The 16,729-nt window shown below is 35.0% G+C and overlaps 1 protein-coding gene across 2 annotated transcripts in view; it reads left to right on the top strand.

The window, feature by feature from the left end:
- The first annotated feature begins 1,363 nt into the window (after positions 1–1,363).
- LOC111484229 (GPCR-type G protein 2) overlaps positions 1,364–16,729 on the top strand; it is a 17,178-nt gene continuing 1,812 nt past the window's right edge. For both annotated transcript variants that reach the window (XM_023130743.1, XM_023130744.1), the window contains exons 1-12: positions 1,364–1,774; positions 2,408–2,508; positions 4,026–4,133; positions 5,634–5,754; positions 6,309–6,438; positions 7,024–7,102; positions 7,459–7,547; positions 13,548–13,640; positions 14,871–14,897; positions 15,055–15,141; positions 15,812–15,883; positions 16,389–16,519. In XM_023130743.1, the coding sequence (XP_022986511.1) occupies positions 1,515–1,774; positions 2,408–2,508; positions 4,026–4,133; positions 5,634–5,754; positions 6,309–6,438; positions 7,024–7,102; positions 7,459–7,547; positions 13,548–13,640; positions 14,871–14,897; positions 15,055–15,141; positions 15,812–15,883; positions 16,389–16,519 (1,298 nt within the window). In that variant the 5' untranslated portion in view covers positions 1,364–1,514. The remainder of the gene's footprint in view (positions 1,775–2,407; positions 2,509–4,025; positions 4,134–5,633; positions 5,755–6,308; positions 6,439–7,023; positions 7,103–7,458; positions 7,548–13,547; positions 13,641–14,870; positions 14,898–15,054; positions 15,142–15,811; positions 15,884–16,388; positions 16,520–16,729) is intronic.

Here is a 16,729-nt window from a genome sequence, read left to right as displayed (position 1 = left end):
TCCAAAGGAGTCGAGCCTCGATTAAGGGGAGGCGTGCTTTGTTCGAGGGGAGGTGTTGGATGATGAAAGTCCCACATCGGCTAATTTAGGGAATGATCATGGGTTTATAAGTGAGGAATACTAACTCCATTGGTATGAGGCCTTTGGGGAAGCCCAAAGCAAAGCCATGAGAGCTTATGCTCAAAGTGGACAATATCATACCATTGTGGAGAGTCGTGTTCGTCTAACATGGTATCAGAGCCATGCCCTAAACTTAGCCGTGCCAAGAGATTGGCAAATCCTCGAATGTTCTAACATGGTATCAGAGCCATGCCCTAAACTTAGCCGTGCCAAGAGATTGGCAAATCCTCGAATGTCGAACAAAGGACTCCAAAAAGAAAAAAGGAGTCAAGCCTCCTCGAAGGAACGAAGGCAGTCAAAAATGACTAAGACTCCAAAGGAGTCGAAAAAGGAGTCAAGCCTCCTCGAAGGAACGAAGGCAGTCAAAAATGACTAAGACTCCAAAGGAGTCGAGCCTCGATTAAGGGGAGGCGTGCTTTGTTCGAGGGGAGGTGTTGGATGATGAAAGTCCCAGATCGGCTAATTTAGGAAATGATCATAGGTTTACAAGTGAGGAATACTAACTCCATTGGTATGAGGCCTTTTGGGGAAGCCCAAAGCAAAGCCATGAGAGCTTATGCTCAAAGTGGACAATATCATACCATTGTGGAGAGTCGTGTTCGTCTAACATGGTATCAGAGCCATGCCCTAAACTTAGCCGTGCCAAGAGATTGGCAAATCCTCGAATGTCGAACAAAGGACTCCAAAAAGAAAAAAGGAGTCAAGCCTCCTCGAAGGAACGAAGGCAGTCAAAAATGACTAAGACTCCAAAGGAGTCGAGCCTCGATTAAGGGGAGGCGTGCTTTGTTCGAGGGGAGGTGTTGGATGATGAAAGTCCCAGATCGGCTAATTTAGGAAATGATCATAGGTTTACAAGTGAGGAATACTAACTCCATTGGTATGAGGCCTTTTGGGGAAGCCCAAAGCAAAGCCATGAGAGCTTATGCTCAAAGTGGACAATATCATACCATTGTGGAGAGTCGTGTTCGTCTAACAAAAAGAACGTAAAAAAAAAAATATAAAAAACGAGAGACCATTTATCTAAAACAGACCTACATTAAGGAATAATGTTTTTAAAAATATTAAACCTTTATTACTATCTCCTTCGAATAATTTGTGAATATATTTTCTCGCCATAAAAATTATTATTATTATTTAATCAATTTTGATAAAATTTAATTTCTTTGTATTAAATAATTTAATTTTTTTTAATAAATAAGAAAAAAGAAAAATAAAGAAAAAAATAATTATGAATTGAGTGGAAGCTGAAAAATGTTGGGGATAGAAAAATGAAAAATAAACGACTGTAAGTTACCAAGGAAGTAGCGTGAAATCTACTTCAGAGGGAGGAGAAGAGGCAAATCATCAAAGCTCATCGTTGAAGTTGTTCAAAGAAGAAGAGATCCAGGCGTTTAATGCCGACGGAGGAGTTGTTGTTGTATTCAGAGAGCGCCGGAGCTATGGGGTGGGGGTGGTCGATCTGCGAGGGAGTGGTGGCTGTGACTTCGCTTTGCCTTCTTGGATGGACGGGGCTATGGTTCTTGAATCGAAGGCTCTACAAGGAGTACGAAGAAAAGCAAGTCCTTGTTCAAATCATCTTCAGTGTTGTCTTCGCTTTCTCCTGCAATCTACTTCAGCTCGTTCTCTTCGAGATCATTCCTTTTCTTTCCAAAGAGTGAGTCTCCAGTCTTCAATTTCTGCATATTTTCTCACTTATGAACTTACTGTCAATTGTTTTATGTGTCGTGTGTCTGAAATTTTGAGTAATTCGGATCCGTTTCTTGTTTAATTTCTGTTCTTGTTGAGTACTTGGGGTTGAGTGGTTGCTTATATGGTATTGTTTGAATTAACTTGGAGAAGTGATCATTCCTTTTTTGCTAGACTATAATCAGGCAAGTAAAATAAGATTATATAACTTAGAGAAGTGATTAAGAGGTGATCTCTGAGTTTTTCTTTGTTGCTGGATAATTGGAAAAAGGAAGAAGATAGATGGGATTTAGGGACAATGGTCAGTTCAGCCCTAAAGAAGAAAAACAAAAAACCCCAGCTAATTACAGTATTTAGATTGAACTTGGATATCAATAGGCTGACCTGAATGGAGGAGTACCTCAAGCTTCAAGATGATAGGACCCTAAAATTCAACCAATTCAAAAATTTCACAACTCACACTCCCAAAATGGTGGCATTCTCCATTAAGATCATGAATTAACAGAAACAGCACCCCGAAATGTATAATATTCATGGTTGAATTGTTGCAGGTTATTCAGAAGTTAGGTACATTAATCTTTGTTTATTTTAATTGCTGCAGGGCGAGATGGATAAACTGGAAGGTGGATTTGTTCTGTCTGATATTGCTACTGGTTTTCATGTTACCTTATTATCATTGTTACTTGATGCTTTGCAATAATGGTATACTTCTTCCTTTCTAGTCTAATAACTGAATTTCATTATTTTTGCTTTCGTTAAAATTATTTCAATAGAATGAAAAAATCGAATACACTTAATAATCGACAATCCTGTTTGACAGGATTTAAGGTTAAATTTGAAGTTTCATTTTTCAAAACAATTGGGTGTAAATCGTCTAATACATTGCTTCCTATAGTCATATCTCTCTCATTGTAAATTGAGATTATTATTATTTTTTTTTGTAAATATCATGGATAACACATCGTATCCCTTTGGTAAATCTCAATCATCAAGAAGTATCTCTGACAAAAAAAAGAAAAAAAAAAAAGAAAAAATTTCAATCACAAGGGAAATTACAATTTTCTTTAGAACACAACTCATCAAAATTTCAACTTCAAATTCAACCTTTAATCCCTTCAACCAAAACCTAACCTTCCTCCAAATTAAAAATACATATCCATCTCCAATTCCCAAAGTTCTCAGTCCACAGCCATATTTAGAAATTTAAAGATTATTCCTCACAAGGTTCAACAAATTCTCAACTTAACCAAACATTAGTCTAGGTGATTTTAGATCTGATCTAGAGGAGAATGCTTACTCAATGCGGTAAAAATCTTACCAAACATGCAAGAATTTCATCAACTTATTATATCTTTTGATATGACACCAAACTTTCATTGAAAACGTGAAAGGATATATGAGAGATTGCAAAGAAGTACCCACACAAGAGGAGACCAACCTACAAAAATGGCTTCCAATCCAAAAAAATACACCTAATTGATAATTACAAGAGGCCTTAGAGGTCAGCGTCCACAAGGAAGTATTGGAAGCTTTGGCCTCAAAGTTCACAATGATATTATTGATTTTGTTTGAAGATGTCCTGCACGTCAGATTTCAAAGGGACAATCAACTAAGTAGGATCTTTTTGCATCATAGCCATTCCCTGAAAAATTGCAGATCATCATAGGACTTTATCTGTGGATGACCTTCATAATGTGAATGAATTTTGTTTTATAATAAACAGTTGATCGACTCAATAAGAGGAGCCACTTTATTCCTTGATGAGACATGATGCTGTTAATATGGGGTAAATTTGTCGTTTCGTGAGATAGTTTGATTGTATGGGGCCGTGGAGTCCATTTTATTCTGACAGAAAGTTAAGTTATCCTAAAAAACCATTGAGGCAAAAAAATTGGCGTCCTTAAAAATTTATATTCAACAATACATGCTCGATTGCAAGCTCATGGACAAACTAAGATCACTGATTGAACATTGGGCAAAATTATTGTTGCACAACAATACCTCAAGCTGACTTGGCCTCTAATTTCAATAAATACACCAATTGGCTATGCCTGTACACAGTTCGAAATTGCCTGAACAGAATTATCTCTTAGAACTGAACTTTTTTTTTTTTTTTTTTAAAAAGAAACAAATAATTGTGGTAGAAGAACGTTTTCAGTAATGGTGGTCACTTTTGTTGTTCTCAACCTTCTTATGTGATGCTAAAACATTTATTTTAGGCGTACGGAAGGAGCGGGCAGCTCTTGGAGCCATGTTATTCTTACTGGCCTTTCTTTATGCATTTTGGCGAATGGGCGTTCATTTTCCAATGCCTTCTCCTGATAAAGGTTGGCTATGTTTTTTTACTTTATTTTTTTCACTTTACGACTCTTCCAGATATTTTAAATTTTTGCTGTATGCTTTGTTAGTACCTGTAATTGAATAACCCCCACCCCTGGTCTCCCAAAATTCGATGTTCACTTGTTTCTCTTGACTGTAATACTTCTAAAAGCATAAGTCCTATCCTCCATTCTTGTTTTAATGACGTATTCTTTGGGATTGGTGGAGCCCTTTTCTATATAGTATTCTCTATGCCTTCTTTCTTCAGGTTGTCTTTTTTGTATGCCACTCTTGTTTTCTTTTATGTTTCTCAATGAAAGTATGTTTTTCATAAAAATAAAATGAAATAAAAAAAGAAAGAAAGAAAAGACAACTTTTTTTTTTAAAGAAAGGAACTGAACTTCATTGATGAATGAAATCAAGAGAATTCTTCCATCTAGATATGAGATTAGTGAGACTATAGTCCTTAAAGGAATTTGTACATATGCAACTAAAAGCTGCAAAGAGCACCGAGTAAAAAAAGGGATTGTATGGCTTAGCTTTATCATTGAAAAATGCAGTTATCCCTCTCCCTACTAATTGTCCAGCAAAAAGCTCTGACCAAATTAGTCCAATTGACTTTCCTTTGGGCTTTGAAGGGTGCCCCATTGGTGTCTATGAGAGGAAATCATGAATGTTAATGGGTAGCACAGTGAACCATCTGAAGGATTCCAATACTGTTGAACAAAATTGCATGGCAAAGGAGCAAGTGATGAAGAGGCGGCTTTTAGATTCGGATGCTTCCATGCACAAATTGTAGCAAGAGAGAGATAAAGCCTGATGTACCAGCTTTCTCTGCAGCCAATCATTGGTGTTGATTCCCCCGTGGCTGAGTTCCCAAAGGAAAATCTTCGTTTTCCTAGGATATTTTCCATCCCAAATGCTTTTGTACAGAGATTCAGCCTTGTTATGGCTATTCTACAGAAAATTAGCTTTTTTATTTGATTGAAGGGAAAAATCACCATGTAGGTCAAAGAAGGCTCCGGAAGTCCATAACCATCTACCAATTCCTCATTTAGAACAACTGCACAAGGAACCTTTTTTCGCATTCACCATTTAGCATCGAGGAGCAATTTTGGATATTTATCGTCTCTAGTAGTTGAATTCTAGTGTCTTCACTGTCCTACCCAACTATGGAATTTGAATGCATGTGATTGCAGATATATGCTAGCCTCATGTGTTATTCCTGCTTTTGTTGCTCCATTTGTGCTATTGAGTTCTAACTTCATTGCTAACTTTGTCAGAATGTTTGGGAACTTTGCTCTTCAACCATTCTGTAATTTTCTCTGTTTGATATTAATAAAATATGGGGCGAGTTTTTGTAAAGCCTAGAATAAGATTTTCTGGTATAGTTTTTGTTTTACGTAATAGTTTAGCTTGTCCTTTATGTTTGCTTGTAACTTTTCACATATCAATGTAAAGCTTGTTTCCGATTGTTTGTTTTTTTTTCAAAAATATTTTCTCTTCAGGCTTCTTTACCATGCCGCAATTGGTCAGCAGAATAGGGGTGATTGGGGTCACTGTGATGTCTGTGCTATCTGGTTTTGGAGCTGTAAATTTGCCTTATAGTTATTTGTCTCTCTTCATCAGGTATCTGTTACTTATTCCTCTTAATATAATCATTTGGGCTGAATTGAATTCTCTGTTTTTCTCTTCTAGATTTTTTTTTCTTTTTTTTTTTCCCATTGGAAATGCCTTTTATAACTCCTTTGGATTGTAGCTTTCTCTTCCCTTCTATTTTGTAATTTTCATACATTAATGATATTATTTCTTATTAAAAAAAAAAAAAATTTTGGCTGCATTTTCAGTTCAATTTTTGTTTCTTCAGTAGTGATTTGGGTACTCTGCTTCTCGTATATTACTACTTCAAATATTGCCAGTTAAAACATGAGATCATTGTGGCAACATGTAATTCATCTTGAGATGAGAGGCTTTAAGTTTGATAGGAATGAAGGAAAGTCCATTACCTTGTTCAGTTAGTAGCTGCAGAAGTGACCCTAATGCAACTATTATCCACAATAGAAGTGCTTTTAAAATGCATTTCTAACTTGATGTTGTTTTAGTTTTTTATTCAAATTAGCACTATCTTAATGGCTAGAGCTTTGCATTTCTCATAGTGCATATGGTTATGTTATATTTTGTAGAGAGATCGAGGAAACTGAAATTAAGGCATTGGAAAGACAACTAATGCAATCCATCGAGACTTGTATTGCAAAGAAAAAGAAAATTATTCTTTCACAAATGGAGATGGAGCGGGTTCTTGTCTCGGAGGAGGTATTTTAATATTAGCTTTATTAGGTGGTACATCTGGAACTTTATGATTTGTTGGTATTACTAACTATTTATTTTTCATGTTGAATATATAATTTTGTCCCCAATGTAATGGCAGTTTTCGGTTTTATCTATGATCTCTTAAAATTTTAATTTTATCCTACAAGTTTTAGATTTTAAGTTCTTAGTTTTTCAGCTGAGTTCTCATTAAAGAAATAATGTTGTGAAATTTTATTCTTTTTTGTCCTATTAATTTTTGTGAGGTGGTTTGTTGTCAACATAGCATTGCTTTTGTAATAATTTGCTAGGTCTTAACTTCTGGATAGAAGCCCTTTTTTAATAGTTAGTTTGGGTTGGATCTCTTGGATAAATTTGTTTCCATGTTTTTTAATGGAAGTTCCATTATCCATAAAGAACATTGCGTTTTTATTTGGTTCAGTCTATTTTGAGTTGGGTAAATTATTGTGACATCATTAATGAATTTGAATGCTTATTGTGACAGTAAGAACTTGTTTAAAAGAAACTTAGACACATACAAAATCTTAATATTTAATAGCATCACCAAATGTTAACGGATGAATGTAACAGAATTCCAAGTCTAGATCTTTCTTCAAGCGGCTAGTTGGTACTGTTGTTCGGTCAGTACAAGAGGACCAAAAAGAGCAAGGTTAGTTGTTGTCCTTCATCCTCTTAAAATTAATTTTTTCCTTCCTTTTCTTTTCTTTTTGCTTTCTATTCCCAAATAATTTATTACCTCTTTTAATTGCTTGCTGCATCTGTCTGATATTCATTTTCTCATGTTCTTTCTTTTTTCCTTGATAAAGTGTGACTTCTGGTATTGCTTATTAAAAAGATTCATTAATTTAACCAGAAAAAAAGATGTGAATGAAGTGCCATGATTTTCAGAAATTTATGTCATTATCCCATGATATTGTATGATTATCCTTATAGTTTTATTCTCATTTTCTTCGTTTCACCTTTGTTCTTTATTTTATTTTTGCCAATTGTTCCGGTTCTACGAAGATATTAAAAACATGGAAGCAGAAGTACAAGCTTTGGAGGAGCTATCAAAGCAGTTATTCCTGGAAATCTATGAACTTCGTCAAGCTAAGGTTTGTGCTGTACTGCTGTATGAACGTAGAAATTCTTAGCATAATTGCTTATATTACTTTATCCATCATCATTTGTAACGGCCTAAGTGTGCTTTAAATTTCTGTATGGTCATATAGGCTAGAAAGGTTTTTCCATGTCCTTCAATTTTACAAGTTTGGCTTTCAAGTTCCCTGGATAGTTATGCTTTATGATCGTAATTTACTATGTTTTTCTTTCCAGAGGTAGGTAGAAATGTCGATATAGTTATAGTAGAAGTTACTGTGTTTGTTGAACTATTGAAAATATTGCTGGAAACACAGGGAGGGTGGACAGTTTAAGTAGTTGGATGTAAATAGTTATGTATGCATGCATGCATGTATGTATAAATGTATATAGATAAGATTCCGATACTTTCATGAGATATTATCAAATGTACAAAACATCTTAGGAAACTACAGAATGCCATTCTATTTGGAAGATATCAATAATGGAGAATAATTTGAAAAAGAAAACTTTGGCTATGGCATTTCGGAAAAGAAAAACAAGCCTTTCGGAGAATGGTGGTGAAGAGCAATATGGGTGGATTCTTCGAAAGACCTAAAAATTAAGACAAATTGGAGAGATTTGTTTAGTCTTTGGAAGGAGATGGCAAAAATATCAGATTTCTTTTAGAAAAACGTGAGTGTTGAATTGGGTGACGGAAATGACACTCTCTTTTGGGACAGTTGGCTTATGAATCATCCCTTGAAGACGTTGTTCCCTTCCATCTATAGCATTTCTAACGCAAAAAATAGCAAGGTTCAGCAGCTTTGGGAGCAGGGACCAAACATTACCATTCTCAACTGTTGAGAATGAGAAATAGAAATAGAATTGGGATCGAAAGTATGATCTTCATTCATGTTTACCACGTTTAAATAGGATACAAACTATCACCTAATACCTAAAAATAGGAAAAATATATAATTAACTAAATCTTGTAAATAAATAAAATATAAGTTAATCAAATCTAAATCTATCCTAAAATATACTACTAACCGATCCTAACTAATTATTAAAATATATTTCCAAATATCATATCTTAATACTCCCCTCAAGTTGGAGAGTGTAGGTCAATCACACCCAACTTGTCCTTTAAAAAATCAAACTGATGTCTTCCCAAAGCTTTAGTAAAAACATCTGCCTATTGCATTTTAGTCGAAACATAACACGGTTTGATGATTCCAGCTTGTAACTTTTCTCGGACTATATGACAATCTATTTCAATGTGTTTCGTACGTTTGTGAAAAATTGGATTGGCTGCTATATGTAATGCTGCTTGATTATCACAATATAATAATGCTGGTTCGGACTGTGGAACATTCAAGTCTTGAAGAATGTATCTTAACCAAGTTAACTCTAAACAAGTATTTTCCATAGCTCGATACTCAGCTTCTGCTGATGATCTGGACACATTAGTTTGTTTTTTAGACTTCCAAGAAATAATTGAATTTCCGAGGAAAATACAGAACCCAAAAATAGACTGTCTGGAAGTTCGACAGCCACCCCAATCAGAATCGCAATATGCTTGTAATCTTAAATTGTTTTCAGATGGTAGTAGGAGTCCTTGACCAGGAGTGCTTTTGATGTATCTCAGAACTCGAAGAGCTGCCTCCCAATGTGGTTTTTTTAGTTCATGCATAAGTTGGCTAAGCATACGAACTGAATAAGCTATGTCAGGCCTAGTGACGATCAAATATATTAATCTGCCAATCAACCGTCTGTATTTACTTGAATCATTCAACTTTTCTCCTTCAGTTAAAGAAAGTTTCAACTTTTGCTCCATAGGAAATTTGTCTGGACGTGCTCCTGTAAGACCTGTGTCTTGAAAGATGTCTAGAGCATACTTTCTTTGAGACATAAAAATTCCTTTTCTAGACCGAGAAAATTCAATGCCTAGAAAATATTTCAAATTTCCTAAATCTTTAATAAGAAATTTATGGAGTAAACTAGTCTCGAAATATTGAATTTCTTTGAGATCATTGCTTGTCAACAGAATATCATCAACATAGATTAGAACTACAGTGAAAGAAGTACCTTTACTTTGGGTAAATAAAGAGTAATCTGCTTTGGATTGAGTGTAGCCTGCATTTTGTATAGTTGTAGAAAATATGGAGAACCAATTGCGAGAAGCCTGTTTTAATCCATAAAGAGATTTATGGAGCCGACATACTATATTCTCCCCCTGTCGGCGAAGACCTAGTGGTAAAGACATATAGACTTCCTCGTCTAGATTACCATAGAGAAAGACATTTTGAAACATCCAACTGATGGGTGAACCATTTTCGAGCAGCAGCAACAGTGAGTAGGCAACAAAGTGTAGTAAGTTTCGCTGTAGGAGAAAATGTTTCTGTGTAATCAATACCTTCAACATGAGTGTATCCCTTTGCTACAAGTCGAGCTTTATAACGGTCAACAGAACCATCAGAGTTGTATTTAATTTTATACACCCAACTACAACCAATAACTTTATGACCAGGTGGTAGAGGAACGAGAGACCATGTATGATTACGTTCCAAAGCTGCAATTTCATCATTCATAGCCTGCTGCCATAATGGGTTGCCAACTGCCTCGTCGTAGGTTTTAGGTTCTGTCTGGGATGTAATAAGAGCTAAAAAAGCACGTTGAGTAGGAGAAAAACGAGAGAATGAAAGGTAATGATGAAGGGGATACCTGGTGCCAGTGTCGGGACTTGAGCTAGAGGTTAAATGATTGGCTCCAGAAGACATCTCATAATCCTTATGCCAAGTTGGAGGCTGTTTAGTACGAGTAGAACGTCGGAGTGGAGCTGATGTATCAGGTGGGATAGGATTAGAATTAATGGGTGAATCTGGAGAAGGTGGAGGAGACGACGAAGTAGTAGGTGAAGGGATAGGAGGTGAAGGAGGAATAAGAGGTGAAAAGGAATAGAAGGTGGAGGATGAATGTTTGAGTAGGATGGATCATGAAGTGGTACAACAGGAGTCGAAGGAGCTAATGTCAAAGTCTGTGAAGCGGATGAAAAAGGAAAGTCATCTTCACAAAATTTAACATCACGGCTAATAAAAAATTTGTGAGATTGTATGTCATACAACTTGTAATCTTTATGACCACAAGGATATCCTACGAAAACACAAGGAATTGCCCGAGGTTCAAATTTTTGCTTAGGATGTACTATAGTTGCATAACATTTACAACAAAAAACTTTAAGATGATGAAATGTAGGTGGTCAATTGTAGAGTGTTTCAAAGGGTGTCTTGTTAGATAACAATGGTGATGACGTTCTATTTATAAGATAAACCGCCGTTAAAATGCACTCTCCCCAAAAATTAAGTGGAACCTGTGATTGAAAAAGAAGAGACCTAGTTACATTTAGGATATGGCGATGCTTACGTTCTACGACTCCATTTAGTTGTGGAGTATAGACACAAGTGCTGAAATTCAATGCCACAAGAAGTAAAGAATGGTTGCAAAGATAGGAACTCAGTCCCATTGTCTGATTGGACTATCTTGATAGTAGTATGAAATTGAGTTTGAACGAATTTAACAAAGTTCATTAACAAATGATGTACTTCTGACTTATGTTGCATTAGAAAAACCCAGTACATCGAGTAAAATCATCAACAATAGTGAGAACTGCAGTGAAAGAAGTACCTTTACTCTTAAGTAAATAAAGAGTAATCTGCTTTGGATTGAGTGTAGCCTGCATTTTGTATAGTTGTAGAAAATATGGAGAACCAATTACGAGAGACCTGTTTTAATCCATAAAGAGATTTATGGAGCCGACATAAAGAGATTTAGTAAATAAAGGTACTTCTTTCACTGCAGTTCTAATCTATGTTGATGATATTCTGTTGACAGGCAATGATCTCAAAGAAATTCAATATCTCAAGACTAGTTTATTTCAGAAATTTTTTATCAAAGATTTAGAAAATTTGAAATATTTTCTAGGCATTGAATTTTCTCGGTCTAGAAAAGGAATTTTTATGTCTCAAAGAAAGTATGCTCTAGACATCTTTCAAGACACAGGTCTTACAGGAGCACGTCCAGACAAATTTCCTATGGAGCAAAATCTGAAACTTTCTTTAACTGAAGTAGAGAAGTTCAATGATCCAAGTAAATACAGACGGTTGATTGGCAGATTAATATATTTGACCGTCACTAGGATAGCTTATTCAGTTCGTATGCTTAGCCAACTTATGCATGAACCAAGAAAACCACATTGGGAGGCAGCTCTTCGAGTTCTGAGATACATCAAAGGAACTCCTGGTCAAGGACTCCTACTACCATCTGAAAACAATTTAAGATTACAAGCATATTGCGATTCTGATTGGGGTGGCTGTCAAACTTCTAGAATTATTTTTCTGTCGACACCGATCTTCTGTATGTCTCTTTCTATCACAAAACTTACAGTGAAACTTAAGGATTCAACACTCATTGATTGTATGACCACTTTTATTGCAATGTTCACACGATTTGTCCTTGGCGAATTTTGAATATGTTGTTTTCTTCTGCACTGCTGATGCAATCGCAATCGAGTTATTCTCAGTAGGTTCAGAAGTTACCTGACGCTGCATCTCTTGTACAAGTAATGAATAGGCTTGCCTCACATTAGGTAATGGAGACATCATCAATATGTTAGATCTTCACCGTTTTATAAGACTCATTGAGCCCCATGAGCAATTGCATCAACTTGTCTTCTTCGCGTTGATCAATATGTATTTGACGTTGATTACAGGTAAATGGTGTGCGGTACGCTTCCAGTTCATCCCAAAGTGCTTTGAGCTTGGTGAAATATGTTGACAGTGCCATGGTTCCTTGTGACATCGTTGCTATCGAGTTTTGTATTTAAAAAATTGTTAGAGCATTCTTTTGTGAGAACTGATCGTGAAGATCAACTCACACTTGATGAGCTGTCTTGGCGTGAATAATGCCTTTAGCGATATCTGGTTCAACGGTCACGGCGTGGGAGCAAGTCAAAATAGATAGAAAAACTCACATTATCAAGATATTATCATATTGTTGCACTGATTCCAGAGTTCAAATTCGGTTGAATTTGCATCTTGGGACGGCTCTTCAATTGTGCCATCAATGAAGCCAATTTTCTTCTTGGCAATAAGAGCATGCATAACTGATTTACTCCAGGATTGGTAATTTGCTCCATTTAATTTGATTGGAACAGGTGAATATGCTGACTGATAAAAGTGATAAATATAATAAGGATGTGTTAAATCAACATCCGAAATTTTGAAGCTGGATTTGGCTGATTCCGCCATAAAGGAAATTTTGATATTTAAGAACACCAAGATTGGTGCTCTGATACCATGCTGAGAATGAGAAATAGAATTAGAAACTATCACCTAATACCTAAAAATAGGAAAAATATATAATTAACTAAATCTTGTAAATAAATAAAATATACCGTTAATCAAATCTAAATCTAACCTAAAATATACTACTGATTCTAAAGATCTCAAATATACTTCTACCTAATTATTAATAGCAACCTTGCTGGAAATTTGGAGGCCCTCTTCTCTTGATAGACATGGGCTTCCCTCGACAATACAAGAAACACAGTACCCTCCTGCACATTTCTTCAAAGATCTGCATGCTGTCCTGTATTTGGATTGATAATTGTTTATTATACAATCTGGGGGAATTTATGAACAGCATTATGTATGGTAGCTGAATGCTAAAGCTGGATGATCTGAAAGTCTGAAAAAAAAAAAAATCAAAATCAAAATAGTCAGATGGTTTTCTTTGAGAAAAGTAATTTTTTAATTTGATATGCTCCAGTCATGTGTGTAATAGTCCCAATTGTCTTTACGCAACTGTACCAATTAATGCTGAGTTTTCCAGGACGATTAGTAAATTACTAGTGCATTGTTAGTCACTCTAGATGAAGGATTAGCAATTGCTGTTCTTACCGTTTGTTGGTTCATATATTTCTCAATACAACAGTTTCTTACATGGAAAACTACTTCACCGTTCTTCTGACTTGGCAGGAGGCTGCAACTTATTCACGTACCTGGAGAGGTCATGCACAAAATCTTCTCGGCTATGCATGTTCTATCTACTGTGTGTATAAAATGATTAAGGTTTGTTAATCAGCTTTTTTTTATTACCGTCTTTTGTCAGTAAAAATGATTGGTTCTTGTGTTCAATAATTTATTATGAATTTTGGCATGATAATATTTGACAATAGATATTTAAAGCCACATTCGTGGGCTTTATAATAAATTGATGTGACAAAGAAATTGATTCGACGGAATTTCTAGATTAAATCTTTCATTAAATTCCTTCTTAGTTATTAGGAACAAATACCATTTCATTTGATTTTCTGGAATAAAATATAAAAAGAATGTCCTTTCAGTAGTTAATTACAAAGAACATGTCCAATGTGACATGAAGGGAGTTAAACTGTAATTAGAAAATGGAAAAGACGTTTTACTTCAGATAAAGCTCACAAGGAAGTAGATTCAATAAATGTATAGATGCTTTGGTGCTCATCCGAGGATATTATTGCATTTCTTTCCAACCATAAGTTCCAAAAAAAGAAAAAAAAAAAAAACTAACAAAATTTTGCTAGAGTCTTCTCCTTGAATGGGTAACCCTTTAGGGAGAGGGAGAGAAGAGTGATGATATCCCCTGGTCTTGTTATGTACCATCCAAAAGATTCTAGTAGAATGGTGCAGAAGGTTGAGGCAAAGTGGCAATTGCTGAATAAATGGATCTGTGTCTCTTGGTTTTTCATGCAAAGGTGGCAGCAACGGGGAGAGAGAGATAGCCTCGGGGACCTCTTGTGAAGTTTGTCATATGTTGATGCAAGAGTAGCTAGGTTCCCAAATAAAGAATTTGACCTTGTCATTAGTTAATGACCATGTTAGTTATTTCCATTTTTCTTTCTTCTCCAGCAACCATGATTGATCTTATGATTTTTTATTTCCCACATATTTAATGCTTCTAGCTTGTGACAGAAAACTATCAACCAGGAGGTTACAGTTCTTACTAATTAATCCTCAAGCCAATAGTAAAATGGAAAAGAATAGGAAGTACTGTTCATTCCCTAAATCACACTGTACTATAATTCTTGTTTTTAGAAATAAGAATAACTTTACATACACTATATAATTTTACTATAAAGTTTTGTATCATTTAAACTTGATCATTTTAATCTTGATCTTTAATAATATCATAACTTATCTATTGTTTCCTAGGAGTAATCTTAATGACTCCAAGTTGTTTCCTTCTCAAATTCTAGTATAAACGTATTGACACAAGATATCTGATTCATCTGATTTTTTTTTTCTTTTTTCCTGTTTCTGCAGTCTTTGCAAAGTGTTGTTTTCAAGGAGGTATTGTTATAATTCTCTATTATTGATTTTATTAATTCAAATCATTTTGTAGATGTAGATTCCCTTAAGACTATTACGTTCTTATAACCATGTTTTGTTCAATTCATATTCTTCCCACTTGATGTATTCCATGTTTTATCATTATTCAAATATATAGGCTGGCTCAGTTGATCCTGTGACAATGACGATTAGCATATTCTTCCAATACTTTGACATCGGGATCAATGCTGCATTATTGTCTCAGGTAGTCTTTTACGGTGCTAATTTTATTTCACCACCGTGTATGTAGCTACACTCACCTGATTTAATGTATTGCTCTAGCCATATTGGAAATAATCAACTTTTTTATCAAGATGTCAACATTCAGTAGTTCATAATGTTTGTTCAAATTTCAAATATTATCATTGGCAGAACCCAAGCTTCTATCACTGACAATCTTAATGAGGAAATCATAGGGTATTCAATTCTTTTATTCATCCACAGATTCAAATTGCAGATCATTCTTGTAATACACCTTTTGGTGGTGGGAGTCTACTATCCCTCTTCTTATTTCACTCTTCAATGAAATTCTCTCTCTTCTCAAAAAATTAATCAGATTTAATAATGATCAAACAGAACTGTTAGGGGAAGATGGAGCATGCTCTGAATATATGATCGACCATTTAATTCATATTTCACAATCTTTCTGTTTGTGGCTTCTGTTAATCCTTTTCTGACTGCCCTGCATTTCTTGGAATTTATGGTCATGGGACAAGCCAGACAGATCGTTAGGCATATAAATAATGCAAATTTATTTTAATGAACTTTTCGTTTGTGGGTCTTTTTTTTTTTTTTTTTTTCCGTAAAAAAGAAAAAAAAAATTGTGGTTTCTGTTGACCTGTCTTTTCTGACATTTCTTTTTATTTCTTCTGTAGTATATATCCCTGCTATTCATTGGCATGTTGGTCGTAATATCTGTACGAGGTTTCTTGACCAATCTAATGAAGGTATGATCTTTGACCTTCATTTTAATTGCTTGTTTTTAGTGATATTTAGGCTGCACGTTTTCCTTGGTGTTTTTTTTTTTTTTTATGACGATAATGGAAAATAACTGAACGGATGTTCCAAAGTGACCAAGTATCCCCATTTTGTTGCTACTTCCTTATTTTGCAAAAGGAACATATATTGTAAAAGTAATTAAGTTTAGTTCTGAAGCATGAGGCCATTTTCTCTTGCAAGTTGTCCACATGATTGTGATATTCATGAATCATATAATTTGGATCCCAGTGTATAATCTTTTTCCTTTCGAGGTGTGTCTGTCCAAGTGTGACCAAGCACAACCATGAGCTGCTTTTCTTTTTTATTACGGTGAAAATAATGCAATTATTTGGGCATTTATAGTTTCTACTTGTTATCTTTTTCTCTTATTGTTTGAAATAATAGCTTGTTCCAATACCTTGAAGCCTAAATATATACAATATTCATTTTACGTTTTTTTTTTTCCTGGCGTAGTTCTTTTTTGCAGTTTCTAGAGTCGGGAGTGGATCTTCGAGCAATGTTGTTCTTTTTCTCTCTGAAATTATGGGAATGTATTTTGTCTCCTCTATCCTTTTGATAAGAAAAAGCCTGGCAACAGAGTACAGGTATTTTTTTTTTATAGGAAACATAAATTTTCATTGATAAGATGAAATTACAAAAGGGGACCCTATCCAATGGACCACAAACTTCTCCAGTTGGTGGTCATGAGATTAGATAGACAATAATTACAATAAGTATTTATGATTTTTCTTGGAGTTAGAGGGCTTCAAACCATCTCTTGATGATCTCAGGGAAAAAAAAAAAAAAAAAAAAAA

The sequence above is a fragment of the Cucurbita maxima genome, unplaced genomic scaffold, assembly GCF_002738345.1.
Source record: "Cucurbita maxima cultivar Rimu unplaced genomic scaffold, Cmax_1.0 Cma_Scf00009, whole genome shotgun sequence".
NCBI lineage: Eukaryota > Viridiplantae > Streptophyta > Magnoliopsida > Cucurbitales > Cucurbitaceae > Cucurbita > Cucurbita maxima.
This window is presented reverse-complemented; position numbering and strand designations above follow the sequence as displayed.